Here is a 22,981-nt window from a genome sequence, read left to right on the forward strand (position 1 = left end):
AATGGATTTACAATTTTTGGACATTACAATTAAATCCTTTAATTGTAAGGTCCAAATATTTAAAGAGACAGAGCAAACACGATAAGCGCTACGAACACTCTACTACTGGCGCAAACGGCATATAAACAACAGTGCCGCATTACGCTAATAGCTCGCACTCACTATGACGTGTTGCGCGCGTAGCAATATGACACTGTGGTAAACACAGTGCTGCTAGCGCCCTCTTAAGTGCTACAAGATGGATTTTTATTATTTTTTATACAAAATAAGAGAATTGTATAGGATTGTTGATGATAAAATTAAATATTACAAGCAAATATAAATAAATTAATAAATATATTTATATATCGAGAAAAATTAGGGGTGCTGTAGTTCCGCAGTGCCTATGCACGAGTCGCCCTTGGAACTACCTTTCGATAAATTGATGTTTCTGTTAATTATTGTTCTATTAATTGCTTTTTTCGAGGATCTGCCTTTGGATTAATTGCTTTTCAATTGATTATTGTTCGATAAACTGTTTGTCAATTGATTGTTTTTTCGATAAATTGTCTCTCGATGAATAGTTTTCTGTGAATTTTCTAGATGTCCTTATGACCTTGTTTTTCAGAAGCGGTTTTGAAGCGAGTTTGTTGTTTGATTTACACATTGGTGTAAATTTTAGGAATGGAAGTTTTAAACAATAAATATTTATCCAAAAAAAAAAAAAAACTATAACAGTCAAATTTATTAAAATGAAATGTTTCTGTACAGTATGTTCACATATATATGATACATCAGTTAACGCTAACATCGCAATAAGCTCTTTTGTATTTTTATGTCCTTTCATCAAAATATTCAAAAAATTCTTACAACAAGGAAAAGACAACTACAATATCTACAACTTTGATTTCTTAAATTAAGAAATCGTCACTATACTGTCATTGTTTTGTGTGCGCATTCTCACACAAGAAAAATATCTTTAATTCAATTCGTATCAGGTTTTGCCACGTCTTTCCTAAAAAAATAGCTTTCAGAAATGTTAACTGCTAAACGGCTTCAAACTCTTCACAGTTTAGTATTTCGGAAACTGCCATTTAGACTTCACTGCTGCAGAATCTGCACTCATCATTTTCTTCATTAAAACATTTTTGAGTGTCTTCTGCACCTCGTTGACGAACAGTTGATTCCATCATTTCAAACTGATGCTTGAAGTCAGTCGTACCATGTACTTCCATCTTCATTGCAGCATCTCTGTGTCCCACATCGCTTTAGAATTTCTACGATATTTCGTTTGTTCCTCTCTTTGAACAACTTGATCACGTTACGTATCAAAAATTAGCTCTCAGGATATTCTGTAACAAAAAAAAATTGATCAGAAAAGTAAAAAACATAAGAAAACAATCTTTATCAATTTAAAGTTTAAAACAAGTGAGGATATGTCCGAGTGGCTAAGCGCTTTGCAACCATATGCCTGGGAAAGGGGTGTCCTGGGTTCGATTCCCGTCAATGACTTGGTAAATCACACCATTTTTTCTGAAAACTTTAGTTTCCAAAAATCCATATAACTTTATCTTCTTTCCCATTATTTCAAGCAAAAATTACCAGTAATGTACAAGACTTGAGATACGTAGAGCAGCTATGAAGAGGTGCATATGATTGGTGCGGTATTAACAAAAGATCGCGGGAGCCAAAGAAAAATTAGCATTTGAACAGTTGAGTTGAAATGCTAATTCTCTTCAACCGAATTCCATAATATCTGAAATATTATGGAATATAACGTTCACTATATATTTCTTAGTTTTAACACGTTCACGACGGGGTAGTGTCAAACAAAACCATATGTTGCACCGGCAATATATGGTTTTGTTTGACGGTTATGCATCATTATAGTATGGTATAATGATGCATTGCCGAAAATTGCCACGTACCCCCTGAAGCCCTTTCGCGTACCCCGGGGAGGGGGTACGCGTAACACCCTTTGAGAAACACTGCTGTAAGCGTAAGTGTATTCACACATATACACAATAAAAAAAATTATGAAATTTAAATGTAATAAATGAGAAGAGAAAGAAGTTAGTTCTTTGAATAACTTAATTTTGTTATAGACATCACGATAATACTCGCAAAAAAAAGCAGAATATCAACAACAGATGCCTCACCAGTGAACGTTATGATTTGTGTTTCATATAAAGACCCATAAGAGGCGTTAATCCTAAGTCAAATGGTGATGGGCATAATTTTGATTATAAAACTAGCTACTAGCGACTTGCTTGAAAAACAGCCCCTCCCATTATTATTACTTTTTTTTGGCAAAACGATTCATAATGATAATACATGTATTCTTTTTTTCACTACAACTGGACAATTCGATAAAACCCATTTTTTTTTAAGATTGTACAAATTTATTATATTTCGCATGTGTTCAACTTCAAGCAGTTAACAGATGATAAGCCATATCTTAGTTAATCTGATCGCAAATCATTAAAAAATATATATAAATACTAGTTTTTATTTGAGCATCTAATTTTTCAATTATTGAATTACTCCTGGTGAGTTGTTTTTATCACTTACCCTTCGGTGTTGGAAAATAAATCGTAATTGAACTCTGGTGGTACACAACAGTCTCCTATGTGGGGTAAGCATATGTAGTTGTTTTGGTCCTTCAAGGAGGGCTTGTCATGTATCCTTTGTACAATTGTCGTATTACATATTGGCGGTCTTGATGCAGTGATGTTTGACATACTGGATGCCCTCATCTGCAATGAGGAGGATGCGGGTAAGCTTGCGTCTTCTGGATTCACTGTGTTTTTAAAGAAAGGACACATTTCAAAAATAAATACATTAGTTTAACTTAAAAATTTAATTTCTATAGGAAGTGATAATGCTGTACTATAACTTTGAGTAACGTTAAGATGGCGACACGGGATGAATTTGAATTCGAAAAAGCCCTCGATTTGCTGCTTAACGTTGCAAAAGTAAGCGGTAATCTAAGAAATGATTTAAAAAAGAACATACTAACTGCAGTGACAGAACGAACGAAGGTATTTAATAAAATTAAAAAATGCAACTAAAGTATCAATAGAACAACAGACTACGACAAACTACCAGGGACGGGCTAACTTAGCATAGCCTACTCAGCTATACTCGCAAGTCGTTAAAGGCAATGCTAAAAACAAAGACGAATCCGAAAACAATCCTTGCTATAAATTAATAGTAAAACCGGTAGCTCAACTAAACAGCGAAGAAACCAAGAATCTTATAAAAGAAAAAATAGACCCAAGAAAAATAAAAATTGGAATCACAAAAACGAAAAGTATTAATAGCGGAGGAGTGTTAATTGAATCCAAAGAAAAGACCGACATAGACTTGCGACATAACGAAATATCTAAGGAATGCAAAGACACTTTATTAGCAAATCCCAGTAAGAAACATCTTCCAAGGCTGATTATATATGATATTCCCAGTGAAATTGATACGAACAACGCAATAGACTAATCCACATGCAGAACGAACTCTTCATCGGCGATCACGAAAAATAAGAAAACGAACAAGAGAATTTTTGTGCCCAATTTCAGAACATCGCTTTAATGGGATCATCAAACGACAGCTCAGCTTAGACAAGAACCTAGCCATCTGGGCATCAGAACAAGCCGATATAGACTTCCTTGCTTATGCGCTTTCATCAGGTCTCAAAAACTCCAGCGACCAAGCACTCAGAACAACCAAGAAGCTAAACATCGAAGGAAGAAAATCAGTACCTTGGTCTCCAGCCCCGAATTAACAGTCCTAAGAAAACGTGTTAACGTGTTCAGACGACTATATCAAAGAACGTACAATAACCAAGATTTAAGAGAGAGCAGAAGACAGACCTATTATAAAGCCAAATACATCTATCAGTCCAAAATTATAAACTCGAAAACAGAATCATGGTAAAAATTCTGTACTGTTTCAACTATATCAAATCCTTGGAATTGCATATACGTATAAATTAGCAGCAAGAAAGAATAAGTCAAACACCTATATTATCAACCATCAAGGAAACAGACGGCATCTACACTAAAAACCTAGCAGAAACTGCAGCTATTATGATCAACAAGTTTATTCCATGAATCAACAGACGAATAAACCCAGAAAACTTACAGACAAAGATGAAAACAGACATAGATACTCCTAACGATGACTTATTTACAACTAATGAAATCAAGTCAGTATTAAGATCTATGGATCCAAGTAAAACTCCTAGAGAGGACGGAATAACCAGCGATATACTCCTAAGAGCGTTTCTCGAATTCCCTGAATTCATATCAACAGTTTACAACGAATGCCTAAAAAGAGGGCGATTTCCTTTAGTATGGAAACTCTCTAAAATTATATCATAATAAAACCAGGAAAAGACACATCCGACGAAATTAGCAAATACAGCCAATCAGCCTCATAAACGTTGCTGGTAAGGTGCTAGAAAAACTTCTGATCAACCGAATAATGTACAATGTCTACTCAAGAACGACCAAGCAGCAATCAATATGCATTTAGACGATTATGGAGGTAAATGAGTTCTCAGAAGACAGTCTACAGCATAAAAAAAAAAAGACGAGTACACTACTGATCTCATTCGCGTACAAAAGCTTTAGATGCTGCGTGGTGGCCAGCCATAATCAATCAATTAAGAGATTTAAAATGTCCAAAAAACTTATTCTACCTTACAAAAAAATATTTTACAGATAGAAGAGCAACCATGACATTAAAAATCACAACTGTAACGAAAGAGGTCAAAGGAGGCTGCTCGCAAGGCTCCTGCTGTGGACCAGGCTTCTGGAACATCCAGTACGACTCGCTATTACAACTTTCTTTCCATACTGAAACAAAAGTCATAGCTTTCGCCGATGATAATGATTCGGAGACGAGACGGCTTACAACTAGAAGTAACGGCCAACGAAGAACTCTTTGAAATTGCAGAGTGGGCACGCGAGAAGAAAGTTACATTCAAAGCAGCAAGTCTAAAGTCCTCCACTTCTCACGTAAAAACTCAATCGTATTTTTTACATTCAGAGAAGTTCTCGAGGTAGACAGTGAGCTGAAATACCCAGGAGTAATAACAGACGAAAAATTCACCTTCAATAAGCACATCTCTTATGTTGCCGAAAAAAAGCTTACAAGTAGTAAACCCTCTAGCTAAGTCGGCAAGGATTAAGTGGGGATTAGGTCAACGAGTGCTAAAAACGATATATACCGGTGCTATATTACCACTGATATCTTATGCTGCACCTGCCTGGAAACATGCACTAAAATCAAAGATAAACCAACAAAAACTAAACAAAGTTCAACGCCTTATAACCATACGTATAATTAAGGGATAGCCAATATCTTTCGAGGCATCTTGCATTATTGCAGCTCTAATACCGATCTTCCTGAAAATACAAGAATTATCTCTAATATACGAAGTCACTTCCAGAAGATATAACGAAAATTCTAACACTGATCCGAATTGCTACGAACGTCCGCTTCTTCACTACAGTAAGCGGCCCCCACCCAGCAAAGAAAACAAATATCAAGGAGAAGGAAAGCTCTGAAAGCGACTAATTCCATATATAGACTGACCGAAGCAATACTGGAGGGAATGTCGGCTGTTCTTTCGCTGCATATAACAGGCAGTCCATTATACAAGAACGCTGCTCTAGAGTGCATCCTCTCTGTTCCAACAACCAAGCAGAACAACTTGCTATAGTTCATTCACTTACATATCTCCAGGAATTAGAAGCCAACACCTCTCATCAAAACACAGCAACAATTTACAGTAGAAGCACTGTAGCCGTCATAAAAAAACCAGAACAACCATAGAGCATTAATACAACAGACAAGAAAGCTGGTTTGGAATATCACTCTAGAACAGGGTTTCCCAAACTGTGTTCCGCGAGAAGTTCTCCTGGAATTTGTCATTTTAGTTTTCTAAGCATTTTTCATGAATAAATATTTTATAGTGGAAATATTCTGATGAGAATAATATTCCGGAATATGTCAAAAAGCTCAGACCCAGAACGCCTAATAACATCTGTGTAGCAAATGTTAGTGACCAAGCCGTTTATTTTTAAACTTGGAAAAATTCTTGAATTATCGTTAATTTTCACACATCGAAACCGTTCAACATTTGGGAAAGGAAATACCGCTGTTTATGACCGGTCATAAAAGTTGACTGCAAGCGGATTACAACAATGGGCGACGTATCCTCTGTTCTCAAAACTGAAGGAAATAACATCTGTGTTGCAAATGTTAGTGACCAATCAGCAAGGAAGTATAAAGACAATTTTTGCGCTAAAATTGAAGATCAAGGTAGTCTGTATCCGGTTCTCAAATCTAGTAATACTGAATACTTTCTTCGCAAGTTCGTATTGTAGGGTGGAAGTTACAAACCGGAGTGCCGTGATTTTTTAAAAGTAATAGGCCTGCAGATTTAAAATTTAATACGAATAAGAGACAAGGGACTTTGCTTAATTTTGGTACTAAGAAATCTCTTATGGAAGGTGTTTGTGACGCAACAGATAGTGAGTCATCCACCACCAGCCTAGAAAGCGATCTCCAGGATGTACAAAAGGAGGGGAAAACTACCAGCACACAGGAGAAAAAGTCTGCATTCACTCGTAAGTACTTTTAATAATATTATAAATATATTTGGTGATCAGAATGGGATAGGTCAATGAAAATCAGCACAAATTAATTTAATGATGTTTATGTTTAATTAATTATTAATTAATAATAAATCAGCTAAATTAGTTATTAATTAATTAATTACAAAATAACCAAGGTGTTTCGTGAAAATTTCAAGATTTGTGAAGTGTTCCGTCGTAGAAATAGTTTGGGAAATGCTGTTCTAGAGAGATAAGAAATCAAGTTCTGCTGGTGAACGCGCATACTGGCAGGAAACGAGAGAGCGGATCAGTTGGCCAAAGAAGTGGCTACAAAAAGTTACCAGAAGTTCGAAATATGCTATAAAAACACTTGCAGAAGAAATAACTCTAGACTTGTGGGAAGAAGAAAGGAAAACATAAAAAAAAGGGATCAACAACAAAAGAATTCTTTCCTAGCATCAGAGGCAGACTCCAGCTGAAAAGACGCCATTTCTCCAGGTTTAACCACGCTACTAACGGGACATGGAAAACTAAGACACTACTTCCACAGTTTGTAGTTCACCTTCAACAGACTGTTGACCACATACTTGACGACTGTCAGCTAGGACTCCATCCGGATGCCCCTAATGCAACACGTCATTATTTCTGGAGACAAGGGGCCAGTGTCAAAACAGGGACTTACGAAAAGTATTACTCAGAACTAATTAAATTTGCCAATAAGATCAACTACCAGTCGTTGTAAAGTAACACAAATTACTGATATTGTATGAATTATACAGTGTACACCCATCATCCGTAAGAATTAATAAGAAGTATTTCACCATACCTCCAGAATGGAAAGAATTTGACAGCGACAGCGGCCTAAGACGGGGACTACAATTGTGCGTTTTTCCTGCTGACTGTTGTTGTTGGGAACGAGGTTGGGGTGTCTGAATGGGAGGTAGAATCGACGTCCTTCTGATTGTCATTTGTCTTGATTCATCCCTATATAAAATAAATAAATAATCAATAAATGACTATCGTATTTCAGAGTCTATTTTAATGAATACAAATGAAGTAACATTGACTACAGAAGCAACCACAGGATTCATTTATTGTCTAACGGATTTTCTACTATGATTTACGTTAAGCACATTTATGGTCTGTCAATTCAATAAAACTCACCATTAACATTGCGTGAAATGCAAACAAAAGATTCATGGAGATTCTTACTATGAAAGATCTAAACTCTGAATCTTGTCTCTTATCCTTTGTTAATCATTACTAAATTGGTTATTTAGTAATGTATTAATTAATTGTTAATTTAGCTGATTTTTTATTATTAATTAATAATTAATTAAATATCAATTAAACATAAACATCATTAAATTAATTTGTGCTGATTTTCATTGACATATCCCATTCTGATCATCAAAAATGTATAATATTATTAAAAGTACTTACGAGTGAATGCAGACTTTTTCTCCTGTGTGCTAGTAGTTTTACCCTTCTTTTGTACATCCTGAAGATCGCTTTGTAGGCTGGTGGTGGATGACTTACTAGCTGTCGCATCACAAACACCTTCAATAAGAGATTTCTTAATAACAAAAATTAAGCAAAGTCTCTTGTCTCTTATTCGTATTAAATTTTAAATCTGCAGGCAAAAATTTTCTTTTACTTCCTTGCTGATTGGTCACTAACATTTGCAACACAGATGTTATTTCTTTCAGTTTTGAGAACAGAGGATACGCAGCCCATTGTTATAATCCGTCCCTCAATAAGCAAAATGATGGTCTCACACACACACACACACACACACACACACACACACACACACACACACACACACACACACACACACACACACACACACACACACACACACACACACACACACACACACACACACACACAGCGATGAAATTTACCTACCACCTAGACACATTCACAAACATATATGCCCCAGTAGGATTCAAATCTATTGTCTATTGGTTGCCCGTTCATCCTCAGTAGCTCAGTCACTATATTCCCTTTGTGGGAATATATTTACTTTGTGGGCAATGCCTACAAAGTCACCTACGGTCGAAAACAACTGAAAAGGGAAAAAACAGATCAGATTGGTTACCGAGTAGAAGCACTATCCATTCGGCCAATCAGACTACCAAGAGCAAATAATATCTAGTAAAGCCAATGAGATGGTACAGAACTTACCTTTCATTTCTATCCGACATCGTCTGAGTGTCCTGGTGACTAGTTGGAGAGGGATGAGTACTCGCTCCATTGCGACTTGGCGGGACGCTAGGAAAACTCATTCCTAATTGTAAAGAGAAATTATTTTTATGCACAGTCAGAACTGCGTTAAAACGCTAATAAAAAAAAAAATAATAATAATAAAATAATAATAATAAAAACGCCAATCAGTATTTTAAATGCAAATATCTGTTTTTTAATTTATTTTATTTTTATAAAGATTTTAAGCAGTTAAAAGCATCAGTGTTTTTTTTTTTTAAATTACGGCTAAAGCAACTTAGTCTACAAGGACAGTGTATTATGTCTGTCAATTGCATATATTCTATAAAATGGCATGCTGTCAATATCCACTGAACTACGAGGCTTCTGATAATTGACATTCTTTGTTAAAACTTAGTACGGAATTTAGTATTCCAGGTGTTCTTTAAATATATTTTTATGTATGTTTCCTGTTTTGGAGAATATTTAAAACCTTTACATTTTCGTAACATTCATCCCGCTAGTAATTGCAGTTGATATTCTGTTTTGCTACTTTCAGTCCCAACCATGCTTTTCATATATTTCATGCAAGGTATCTAACTCTCAAGTATGATTTGTCGTCATTAATAAAAATAGCGGACAACTGACAGCAATGAAAAAAATTCGAGAACTCATCAGATGCATTAAAATCGAATTTCTTCGTCCTTTCTGTTTCATTCTTTCACAGCCATTATCACAAATATTTTAAGCGGAACAAAATGTGCGACATTCCTGTGTAAATGCCCTCTGCAGTTCAAAACAATGTAATCCTCGTTATCTTATACAAGTTCCATCGATACATATCTTTATTATGAAATACTTTTTCAAGATTTGTATAAAAATTGGTATGCTATAAATTGATAAAAAATGTCATTGAGTGAAATACCTGAAATGTTTCTGTTCCTCTAAAGCAGACGATGTCGCTAGTTTACAACTAGCGACATCTCATGAAGTTGTCTTTTTAGCTAAAATTATTTTATTATTAAATTGAAAATTTTATTAAAGTATAAATAAATTTATAATATTTATTTATGCATTGATGTTAGGCATTTGTAAAATTATGAATATAATCATAGCTTTAAGAGTGTACTTTAAATGATGCCAGAACAGCATTTGATGACATTTCTTCTATTTACGAATATTTATTCCACGTTTAGTTGGCATACACACAAATAGATTTTTATGTCCGTTTAAAAGTATACTGAGTGACCACTTAGGAACATCTCCTCATTTTCTTAAATGCGGAAATGTTCCTAATAAAGTGGCAACTCAGTGTATATACTTTCAAGAATTTACTATTAAGGCGATCCTTTATTACTGCTGGGCAGAAAGTGTCACCATACCGCGATGTCATCGTGATCAATGATCACCGTTTTTTTATTTTTTTTTATTTAAATTATTTGGCATAAATTAAAAACACATTATTTATGGAAATAAATGAATAAAGATAAATATATAAACAGACAAAACTCAGCATCAGAATACGTGTCATTAGAAATACGCCCTCTGTCAAAAAAGAAACCGAACTTTTCGAAAATAGAAGAAACTAGTGGCGCCATCTGTTTTATCTTTTCGTTGTCGAAAGCAGCAACCATCATTAATGTTGGTTGCCGATTATAGTGCCAAGAGTGACAATGTGTTTTGATGAACGGTCGGTCGTCACGATATTCATGCCGTACGCGACGAATTCTCGCTATCAGTCGCTTCAAAACTTCGAGATAAAACTCACCATTGATCGTTTGGCCAAGCGGAACGAATTCTTTGTGGATAATGCCCTTGGAATCGTAGAAACAAATCAGCCTTTACTTTTGACTTCTCCAAGCGATTTTTTTACGGATGCCCCTCTTCTGGTGGTCTCCACTCAGCACTCTGTCGCTTTGTTTCGGGCTCATACTCAAAACACCACGTTTTGTCACCAGTAACGATCATTTCAAGGAACTTTGAGTCCTAACAGGCTGTTTTAATGAAGTCCTTGCAGTGTTCAATTCGATTCATTTTTTGGTCGTCGGTCAACGTGTTGGGAACAAATCGCGAATTCAATTTACGAAAGCCCAAATTTTCGGTCAAAATGTTGCGCACAGTTGATTGTGGAATCCCCAATTCATCTTCAATCAATCTCATAGACAATTTCAAGTTTTCTTTGATGAAATCACGCACTTTTTGGGTGTTAACTTCGGTCAGTCTAGAGTTTGGACGGCCCGGATTTTCGTCGTCCTCAAACGTCTCACGACCACTTTGAAACCGCTTAAACCACTCCAAAACTTGAGTACGGGATAAGCATTCATCATCGTATGCTTTTTGAAGCATGTCATGCGTTTTGGTAAAACGTTTACCAAATTTAACACAAAATCAATCGCAGTTCTCTGTTTGAAACTCGTCAAAACACACTGTCTCTCTTGGCATTATAACTCGGCTTCTAATGAAACAAATGTCATAAACAGTTGACACAACACTAATGAAGGTTGTCGCTTTCGATAACTAAAAGATACAACAGGTGGAGCCACTAGTTTCTTCTATTTTCGAAAAATTCCTTTTCTTTTTAGATAGATCCTGTTATTACCCAAACCTTTCATGTTGGTAATAACAGGATTTCAAGTTGGCCCGAGTTTAACTTAAGCTGGGTATGAAAGAAATATCTGCATATTTTCATAAGAAATCTAGCTGGTCTATCATATAAGTACACATGAGGATAACCAAAGAAAGGAACAGAAAAATTACCTGGGTAATAATCGGAAGAAGAACCTGGATGAGAACCCCTAGGCGACCTTCCCAATCCACTATCTGTCCTTTCTGGTGGGGAGGAACTATCGTTGTACGTTGTTGGCCTGATAGCTTGAATAGTTAGGCATTCGCTTAAGGTGTCTGGATCGATGTCGCCTACAGCTCGGAGCTACACGAGAGTAAGTATTTAGATATTAGAACAGATTTGCTTGGTTTCAATAAGGACATGTACGTGAGTTAAGCACTTCAACCACGAGTAATTTGAAACGATTTACATATCACTCAGCATAGCGTAAGGGGCTTATTCAGAGAAAAAATAAACGGTCTCCGATGTTTACAGATACTAATAGATAATAATAGTATATACAATAGTATAATAGTATATAATAATAGTAAATAATATCCTTGGATTTTTGAAACATCTGAAGTACGGCTGGCTGGTTAGTCTTATGCCTAAATACGAGTTTTGTATGCTCATTGCGTATGTTCTGGTGTCCGGTTTGTGGGGATGAAAAACAGAATTTCTGGAAGGAAAATCCTATCTCTGTATGATACTAACAACATTAACACCTTTCACTAACACACTTTCAATTGAAAAGTTCTATAGAAAGGGGCTCGCAGCATTTTAGACGGATTCAAATCCATATGTGACCAACCAAGGAGCATTGGAGTAAGCTGCTATGGAAGCTCGTTGTTTATAAATAACACACGTGAATGATAATCAAACCTTAACATAAACATTCATCATCATCATCGAATTCCTGACATGCACCTTCAAGGGGTGTACAGGATATGATAAGTATTACATGAAAAATTTACATCATTACTAACTTCCTATTTAGAATTTTCCTCCAAATCAGTCTGTTACCTGTCAAGACTCCAACATTATCAGATCTTATATTTCTGTCTTATAAGGCACTTTTTACTGTATCAATCCACCTATCTCTTGGTCTTCCTCTGGATCTTTTTCCTGCCCACAGCAATGGCGCACTCAGGATTTAATCTTGGGGGGGGGGGAGCGAGTTGAGTAGACGATTTGAGAATACACAATACCCATCGCAGACGACTTATGATTGAGTATCTGCAGTTATCTCCTCTGACCCCGCTCGGGCAAACGAAGTAGACCCCGGTCCGACCGAGTATTGCTCGCTTGCCTTGAGTTCACAGCAGGGCCGGCCATCTCAGGGGTGCGATGGGTGCAATGCACCCGGGCCCCACGATAGAGTGGGCACAGTCGGTACACATTTGCGAAGCGTATTATATTTCTAATGTTTTTTTTTTCTTTTGTTTTCCTGTGCCAAAATCATTTGCAGCTAAGAGGTTTTACAATACGTTTATTTCGAATCCTTTAATTTTTACCTTTGAAAAATATTTTAGGGCCGCAAAAGGTTTCTTGCACCGGGGCCCCTTGATAGAGAAGGCCTCCCCTGGTTCACAGCGGTCGTGATTCCCGAGAGCTATAGGGTATTCCCACCTTATGTAACCGCTAATTCATAAGTGGTATAGAAATAAAAGACACAACATAAACAAAAAACAAATTAATTTTAATTAGGAAAAGATTTTTGAAAAATTTTCTAGTGCTTTTTCCTTTTTATATTTGTGGGCCCGGGTCCCCTGCTCCGCCCCTGGATGCGCCAGTGGACAAACAACCTGAGATTAGCTCTGCTAGCACATTCTTAGATGCTAACCATGTCAAGTTCTTTAATAATATCCTCGTTTTTAATATTATATTGCCACTGATGCCATCTGTTTACGTTTCTAATCTTTCTCAGGACTCTCAATATCTGCGGTCTCTAGTCCTTGGTCAAGTGTTTTGCTTCTAACCCAGCTCTCAGATCCATAAGTTAAAACTGATTTGAACACTGTCTTGTATACAGCTAATTTAGTGTTCCGACTAATTTTGAATTTATTCAATTGACTTCCTACCATATCAACTTTGTTGATTCTGTTGTCTATTTCCATATTTAATTTACCATCTTCAGTAAAAATCGTGCCTAAGTAGCTGAAATGTTTTACTCCATTCACAATTTCGACTTCTGCCTATTTTCATTGTCTTTGTCTTGTTACTGCTGACCTTCATACCATATCTATTACAACAGTTATTCAATTTAGTCAGGGAATCATGCAGACTTGTAGCGGATTTATTTAGAAGTATAACATCATCCGCATAAAGCAAAGAGCTGAGATTAACACCTCCAATTTTGATATCAGGTTTAATACCACTTTCCTTCATAATGTGATCCATATAGATAATGAATAACAGAGAAGACAATGTTACATCCCTGTCTCACAACAGATTTAACATTAAACCATCTTCCTGTATTTCAACTCAAATACAGACTAAGTATTGCTTGATATAATGTCCCATTGACACCATATAACTGTAGCTTATTGAATAGCTCCTCTCTTGGCACCTTGTCATATGCCTTTTCCAAATCGACAAAAGTTAAATACAAATCATTGTTATACTCCCATGCTTTCTCAACTATTTGTCGTAAAGTGAAGATCTGATCCTGATAGCCTCTATTTGGCCTTAATCCAGCTTGTTCTTCACCAAACTTTTCTTCCACAATTCTTCTCAACCGTTTCTTAAGTATACTTGCATAAATCTTACCAGTAACACTCATTTGTATTTGGGAAAATGTTTATGTTATGAGGGTTCCTGGTAACATACGCCACTTCTACTGAGCTACACAGGCTATTTTTTTTTATTTCATTCAGCAGTATACATAACGTTCCACCATATATTCGAGCTAGTAATCATCTTTCGAATAAACTTCAGTAATTTTATTCATATATATATATATATATATATATATGTAAATGAGTGTTTTTACGATAAGTTACTTTCCAATGTACAATGTCAGTTGCTTCATGAATTTATGCAGACGATGTAAAAATAGCAGTCGTATAAAGAGTAGTAACAAATGCACACTATATTTATGGAGATGACACACGTCGACTGACGGTATATCACCAAAACATTCCCGGGTTTGTTTTTCTGGTTTCCCTGTTTATAATTTTACAATTATAAACAGGGAACCAATCAAAACAAATAAGTAGTCTGTGTACACTAAGATAGGGCTTGAAGATTCTTATGATGTGAAGGAAAACCAGGATTCTCTGTCATATGCTAATTGACGGAACTCTGATGCAGAGAGTTGGGGGAAATGAGGAGAATATTGCTGATGTATTTCCAATATGGAGTTCGGGTCTGCCTCTTTTTCCATCTGTAGGAGCGTAGAGGACCAGAGCATCAAAGGGTACAGAGGGTGGATGTCTAAGTTGGTGGCCGAGCCATTTTATTTGGTTTCTTTGAACAGTTTCTGAGTAGAGGATCTTGCTGGGTTTCATCTAATATAGTAGAGTTGGGAATGTGCGTGCTCTTCCCAGGAGTTGGTCGCTGTTTTTGTTGAGATGTTCCAGATCTGGGAGCCGTACAGAAAGATAGATTCGCTGGTTCACTTGTAAAGACGTGTCTTCGTCTCCTTTGAGATGAGGCTCGACTTCCACGCTTTATTAAGACCTGCGGAACTGCAGAGCTTTCTGTTTTCTTGTCTTAATATCTGTTAAGGAATCTCAGATGTGTGATCCTTGGTATACAAAGTCTTCTACTTCTTCAAGGTGATCATTTTGATTTATATAGATTTGACCATCTATCTGATGTTTTAATATCATTGTTATTTGGGAGTTTATTTTTAGTCCAAATATTTCTGCGATTCTCCTAAGGCTGTTGAAGTGGTTTTGGGCATCTGTAATGTTGGAGTCAATGAGGACTATATCATCTGCAAAGCTCATATCTTCAAGGTACATCTGTATATATGGTCTGTGACAAGGATTCCAGATTTAACTTGCATTAATTTAAAAATATAGTCAATCACTATGATGAAGAGATATGGGACCAGAGCATCTCCCTGTAGGACTCCCGTGGTGATGGGAAAACTGTCTGTTTTGGCTCAGTTAACTAGTACTGTAGCTTGATATCCCTGGTAGGGTGTCTTGATTGCCCTGATAAGTTTAGGTGGAATGCTATAAAGTGAGCGTTTCCCATAGTCGTTCCCTGTCAACAGAATCAAATGCTTTAGTAAAGTCAATAAAGTTTAAAAGCAATGGTAGATTCTTGTCCTTTGAACCTTCTATTAGTGCTCTGATGCAGTGAATGTGTTCTAGAGTACCACGTTTTTTGAGAACTCTTGCCAAGATTGTACGAACTAATGGAGTTATATGTGGTTCAATTATATTTCATATCATTGTATTGTAGATTTTTAATGGAGTAGAGAGGAGTGTGATTCCTCTGTAGTTTTCAGGTTTGTTCAGGTTATCCTTTTTTGGAATTGGTATTATTAGACCCTCTATCCACTGTTCAGGAACTTTCCCAGAGGAAAGTGCAAAGTTATATACGTGTAGAAGTTGTTCTTTGATAGTTGTAGAGCAGTGTTTTGAAGCTTCAACTGTGATGTCATCTGTTCCTGGTGATTTTCCTGCTTTTTGTTTTTCAAGGGCCATTGTGAACTTCTGCATGGTGAAATCTTCGCAGTTGATGCTAAGAGTTTCTGGTACTATGGTTTTCGAGATGAAATCAATGTTTGGGGTTGGCGTGTTTAGAAGAGTTTGGAAGTGTGCCTTCCATTCATCAAGTTCCTTCGGTCTTGTTTTCAAAAGAGGTTCCAACTTTTTTCTTGATTCTCAATTCTCTGGGTTTTCTTTCTACTGTGCTCAGGGACTTCGCCATTTTGTAAGTGTCTCCTGTTTTGTGCAATTTTTGACAGTTTTCTAGCTCTTGAGAGAGGTTCTGATGTAGACTTCTTTATCTCTTGAGAGATCTTCATATACCTCTGTGTTTAATTGCTTTAGTTCATTTTTATATTAAAGGGAATCTTGGGTTTTTACTTTGCGTTTAATTTCATTGCACTTGTCAGTCAGTGAGTTTGTTTCTTTGGTTATCCAGTCTTTACCTACACTTTTTGTGTTTGATAGAAGAAATGTTTGGGAGGTGCTTGACGAATGACGCTAGCTATTGCTTTAAATATGTTGTCTGCGTTATCATTCGATACTGCTTGTGAGTGGTTTTACTTTGTGAGTTGTTGGAATTGATTTGCCTTTTTAGAGTCATTTAATTCTTCCCAATTGCATCTGAGGTGTTTTTTTTCTGTGATTTGGATGCTCTTAGTCGTAGCTTTAATCGTGCACTTACAATTCTGTGATCAGAGTTTAGTTCTATATACTCTACAGTTTTGGGCTGACCTTATCCATTTGCCATTTATTAAGATATGATCAATTTGAGCCTTAGTTCCATTTTACACATGAAGTTGAAATTACCAGGCTATGCGTTTTAGCAATCGTTCATAATGTCAACGAAGCAAAATTCGTGATATCTGTGAGTTAATCCAGAGTTAATCCAAAGACTGATATTTTATCGATCTGAGTAGATCGATAAAATATCAGTCTTTTGGGGATGCAACAGAGGAATGGCATGTCATCTGCATTAATTCCAGAATCCCTTAATCAGGGTACTGATTATAACAGCCTAGATCGTTTAGAGTCATAATATTGTTCTTCAATCCGTATCAGTTTCAAAACTATCAAAAATAGTTTCAGGCCATTCACCTGAGTTGCATAGTTACGGAAGGCTAATGGTATATCACGAAGAATCTGACAACAGTTCAAAATGAACATATGAAAGCACGTCGTCTCTGGCAGCTACCGTAACTCTCGCAGAGAGTAGAACTGAGTAGACACATCTTGTAGTAATATTCTTGACCATTTGACACAAAATATCCCGTTGACTATCCAACTACTACTACCACCATCAGATTGGACTTTGAGAAAAGGATAAATCTAGATTTGACAGACCACAGAAGAACACCTTCCCATTTTCAATTTAGATCAATGGTGAATTCTCCATGCTTGCTGCGCAAGCTCATTAATTGAGAAAGAAGTAATGTTTATTTGTTAATAAATGCATGCATTTATAAGCATTCCATTTAGGCTTTTATTTTTGTAGACAGAAGACGTCTTAAACTTGCGCGGCAATAATTGAGCTTTGCGTTGTGTATCGAAGGCCGATGCTTGCTCGTCTAGTCAAAGCTGCCTTGGCTTGCTCGGTTGTAGGAGCTTCCGGGTCCTCGCTGCAGCACTGTGATTTTATGCCCGCACATAGCCATTTCACGTCGTCTCACTCTGTTGCTCAAACACAGGCCATACGCAGTCAACGTAGCTCTAGCCAGTGAGCGTCAGTCAGCCTTTACAAGTGTGCGTGTTGCTTGGAAAAATTAAGTTACAACCAACTTTTTATTGTACTACTACACTAATTTCAAGGATTCAAGTATATTAGATCGATGTATTCACTGATTTGTTCAATGTTCTTTCATCCAAATTTCTTAATTTAAGTAAAAAAAAAAGAATATTTCATATTATTAGGGTGAAACTGGTATCGAAAAATTAAGCAGGAAAATGGCTTTATTTATTTTGTGTGTGAAAAGAAGTAAAAATAACGACAGGAAAAAAAAGGTCAAAAGGTCAACGTGCTTTTTACCTTCTTCCTTGCAGGATCGTTTTTTCCTGTATGGTTTTTAAGATGTTTCCGTAAGGAGCTTGGATCCGTATACCTTTTTGTGCATCCAGTAACCTGACAAGCATACGGCTTCTACAAATAAAGGAATTATACCAAATTAATATCAATTTGAATAGCGAATAAACTAGATAATAAAATCAACAAGCATTTTACTCGAATTTCTTACTGTGTCCTGATGAGTTCTTTGATGCTTGGCTCGGTCTGAAGAATTACTGAATGTCTTCGTGCATCCCGAATGCTGGCAGACGTAAGGTCTTTCTCCTGTGTGGGATCTCAAGTGAATTTTCAAGTTTTCAAGTCGAGAGAAAGCTTTTGTGCATCCTTCAAACTGTAAAGTTAAAGCATTTATTAAATTACTCATCAAAATATCCACACAAACAGCACAAAAAATATATTCTTTTATGCATCTTTGCTACGACAAGTTTACATTGAAATATAGAATACGTTTTCTTCTGTACATAAACTTCATAGAATATTATGATGTATAAACTTTATACAAATTTCGTGGTTGGAAAAAAGGTGAATGCAAACATTTATCAATTAAAATTGTCAAATAAATAATTGACTTAATTGTTAATGTATCTATCACGCACAAAAGGTGACATTTATTATATAAACGTTACGTGCATATGTCGTAATGTGTGGTCTGAATCTTTATTATGAACAAGAAGCTACTGTTCGAACAGATCTTGGAGAAAATGAGTATTTCACCACAGGTAAAGAGGTGCGACAAGGATGTACTTTATTTCCGTACCTATTTAACTTGTACAGCGAATACATTTTAAGAATGGCAGGGCTGGAGGAGTCTTCAGTTGGAATTAAAATTGGTGGAAAAAATATTAATAATTTGAGGTATGCAGATGATACCACCTTGCTAGCAGAATGCAAAGAAGATCTGGAGGAACTTATTATGAAAGAAAGAAGAAAGTGCTGAATATGGTCTTAAACTTAACCCCAAAAAGACAAAAGTTATGACAACACGTGAACTTAATGATTTTGAAGTAGATGGGGAGAAAATGGAAGCAGTTAACAATTTTGTGTTCAGGATCCCGAATTGATAAAGATGGTTATTGTACCGAAGAAGATAGATGAAGAGTATTGCTCGAAAAAAAGCAATGACAAATTTAAGCAAGATCTTTAAAGATAAAGATATTAGCCTCGCAACAAAAATCAAAATCATGAAAGCAATGTGGTGCTGTATGGATGTGAAAGTTGGACCCTGAGAAAGAGTGAAAGAAGGAAGATAGATGCATTTGAATTATGGGTTTGGAGACGCTTACTAAGAATACCATGGACTGCAAAGCAAACCAATAAATCAGTGATAGACAGAAAGAAGCAAGATTGCTCCCTTGAAGCTATGATAATCAAGCAAAAATTGGTCATACTTTGGACATATTATGCGAGCAAATTACAGTCTGGAGAAGATGATGATGCTTGCTAAAGTTGATGGAAGCACGAGAAGAGAAAGACCAACAATTGGATGGGTGGATGGAGTTACAGAAGCAACTGGAGTGCGCTTGGAGGTTCTGAAAGACATGATCAGGGACAGATCGGAATGGAGAGTGTATGTTTGTGGAGTCGCCAGGAGTCAGAAACGACTCGATGGATCATAACACACAACACATGTGTCGTGGTGGGCTAAAGATTTTTTGTTTTTATTTTTTTTTTGCGGTAAAACAAATTATTTTGTTTTGAGCTAAATTTTGCTTTTAGACAACAATTGATTTCAATGTTACATGTTTATTCCTTGTATAGAAGTTGGGATTGTGGAAAGAAATAATAAATTAAATGGTTTGGCTTCGATGACGTGAGTAAAAAAAGGGGAAATACAAGTATTGACTTGGATAAGTGACAGAAGTTGCTGATCAAAAAAAGTTCCCTGAATGAGTTAAGAAAAGTTAAAAAATCATTATCAAATATTGAGACAAGAGAATAGGTGATAGGTGTGTAAAATAAACCCTAAAAGATATGTTATTCAATTTATTAGATGTGTATTTTAAAAAGAAAGTCACAGTGTGGGAAGGGTAATAAAAAACGTTGTTTTAGACCTCCTGAATTTATATTTAGTTATATGCTTGACTTAAACACGCATGAACATATTAATGGAAAGGCCGTCGTAAGTACGAGTGGTTGTACGTCACATACGTCGTAAATCGAGGACTGACTGATGTGTCTGCCATGTTAAGGGAGATTGTTAAACCTCGATCAATAGTTCTTTCTGTACAAGTAATATGTTTATAAATAAATTCAGCGCTCTGAATGGAAAGGCCTGGATTCTAATTTGTGTACGACATTCAGGAGCTAAGTTATGAGGGTCTCATACGGAGTTGACAGAGTTTTTTATTGCTTTAAACTCGGTTTTGTTTTGTGCATAAAAATAAAGACCAGTTCGTTCCTCAAATCTGCATTTGAAGAACTGTTTGTCTAGCAACTTATTAAACAACAAAGCGAAAGAGAATAAAACATCGATATAATACCTTACCGTACATTTGTTGGGTTTCTCTCCTGAGTGGACCCTCATATGAATATGTAGTTTATATTTAGCATTGAATGGACGGAACCTCCTGGGACATCCCTGCCAGTAACAAGTAAAGTCTTCCCCTTTCCTTTGTTCTATGTGGGCTTTTTCTATATGCTGTACTAAGTCCTCCTGCTCTTGGAAAGTGGTACTACAGTCTATCCACTGACACTGATACGGTTTTCCCACCTGCTCATTGTCAGTACAATCTCCCAGGCGTTCACCTTCAGAACTTTCAAAACTTGAATAATTTGATGGTTGACTACTATCGGACGAACTTTTTTTCTTTTGAAAGTTTAATTTCCTGGCCATATGTTGATCATAAGAAGGGGGTGGACGATTAGGAGGAGGTGGAATAGGTGCGGGAGGGTATAACAATGGAGGAGGAGGTGGTGGAAGAGGAGATGAAGTGGATATGTACATGCAAGACTCATGAAAGTGTTCCGTTTTTTGATTGAGTAGCTGTAGATTGTTCTGCAGTGTTTGCTGAACAACAGCAAGAGGGTTGTTCAACGTATCACCCAGGGTTCCCTGTTCCAAAGCTTGCATGTTTTGATAGACCACCATATTGCTCGTAAGATCCGGAAACTCTTCTTTATTTTCTCTTCCACTGGTTACTGAAAGACTCGATGCATTCGTTTGTGGAGTATATGAGATGCTCATTCGATGAGAGGAAGATGCCGATCCGGATCGAGGACTGCTGCTATTTCTGGCAGATAAGTGACCATAACATCCTGTTCTTTCACCAGATGCCGGAGACATGCTCGATGACGAACTCCGTGAACCATTGAAGCAAGCTATAAGAGATGTGGGGGACATTCTAATGATCGTATTTAGATCGAGTCCTTCTGCAGAGAGCGGTGAAATAGAGAGGGCTCGCTTATTTCTGGAGACTCTACCTGAGTGACTCGACCTAGCTGAATTTCGTGGACTAGCAAACGTAGAAGCATTTGAAGAAAGTTCGGCGCAGGGTAAAGACAATGGTGACATAGAAGGATGCGTAAGTCCATAATTTGCTAAAGCACTGGTTGAGGTGAATTCGGGATAAGCGAATTCAACGAATGAGGTAGCATTATTCATCACAGGTGGCAGCACTGGGTATTTATTCCACACGTAGTCCTGTTTTGAAGTGTATGATGTAATCTCACCAACAGTACCATTAGTGCTTGTCACCGGATACGGATGAAGTTCTGAGTTTGTAGGAAATTCTTGGTTATTATAAGAGATCTGTTCTGGCATAAGAATGGAGGAAGACAGTTGTTCTATGGAGGGATTTATATCAGACAGATTTGAAGAGTCTCCGTTAGATGACACAGAGGATACACTTGCTATTATTGACTGAGGCGGAACACTAAAGAGTGGATCATTTGAGGCAACCTGTAACAGGGAGTCGATAACATCTTCGTGTGTTGGAATGGCATCGTTTTGACACACTAACGACAACGTTTGTTCATTTGTATGTACAGTACCGCAGTCGATAGGAACGTTTCTGTTCACTGCTGACGAACTTTGGTTTCGGCTTCCAAATAAATGGGAGTTCCTGCTGCACGACGCAACTTTGTTCGATTCGGATGATTGAGACGCAACATACGGAGACGTAACGGAGACTGGAGACAAGACAGAGCACGGACTTGTAACGTCAGTAAGTGTTGGAGCTGATGAAGAATTACTGTCTGAAGGAGGAGATAAAATGTCCAAATGCACCGCAAGAAAATTGGGAGTTGTGGCTGGTTGAGTTGCTGCTTCCCCACAACAGTGGCTGTGTATTGGATACCGGAGCTGGTTGTGTTCCCTGGAGACTAGATTTGACGAGGAGACTGTTGGAAAGAATAGAAAAAATACTGTAATTATTGAGAGCCAGTTAGAATCACATGAAATGTCGCCACAACACACACACACACACACACACACACACACACACACACACACACACACACACACACACACACACACACACACACACACACACACACACACACACACACACACACACACACACACACACACACACACACACACACACACACACACACACACACTGCATAAAATTATACCAGAATGTTTTTACAGTTAGGAGTAAATTTAAGAGTCAAACGATGACCATTCAATCTGATAGAACTTTCTTTGAAAAAAATCTTTAGGTTAAGAATTATCTCAGCGAAAGAAGTGTCCAATGGGACACTTGAGAGGTTGAATACTGTAAAACGTCCGTAAGTGCTACTGATAAATGAATGAAAAAAGTTCTATATGTCGTTTATGAAAAAACAAATCTCTTGTATGCTACTTTGAGAGAGACTCAGACTTTGGATTAATTTCCAT

General features: G+C 36.9%; 1 protein-coding gene across 2 annotated transcripts in view; it reads right to left on the reverse strand.

Annotated features, from left to right (window-relative positions):
- Positions 1-704: 704 nt before the first annotated feature.
- LOC150092280 (uncharacterized) overlaps positions 705-22,981 on the reverse strand; it is a 63,246-nt gene continuing 40,969 nt past the window's right edge. For both annotated transcript variants that reach the window (XM_090414923.1, XM_090414924.1), the window contains 8 exons: positions 20,627-22,479; positions 18,311-18,472; positions 18,106-18,216; positions 11,568-11,739; positions 8,793-8,895; positions 7,429-7,586; positions 2,551-2,779; positions 705-1,331 (listed from right to left, as the gene is read on the reverse strand). In XM_090414923.1, coding sequence (XP_090271049.1) covers positions 1,322-1,331; positions 2,551-2,779; positions 7,429-7,586; positions 8,793-8,895; positions 11,568-11,739; positions 18,106-18,216; positions 18,311-18,472; positions 20,627-22,479 — 2,798 coding nt within the window. In that variant the 3' untranslated portion in view covers positions 705-1,321. The remainder of the gene's footprint in view (positions 1,332-2,550; positions 2,780-7,428; positions 7,587-8,792; positions 8,896-11,567; positions 11,740-18,105; positions 18,217-18,310; positions 18,473-20,626; positions 22,480-22,981) is intronic.

The sequence above is a fragment of the Typopeltis vanoorti genome, chromosome 26 (genome assembly GCF_054136105.1).
Source record: "Typopeltis vanoorti isolate ZY-2024b chromosome 26, IOZ_Tvanoo_1.0, whole genome shotgun sequence".
NCBI lineage: Eukaryota > Metazoa > Arthropoda > Arachnida > Uropygi > Thelyphonidae > Typopeltis > Typopeltis vanoorti.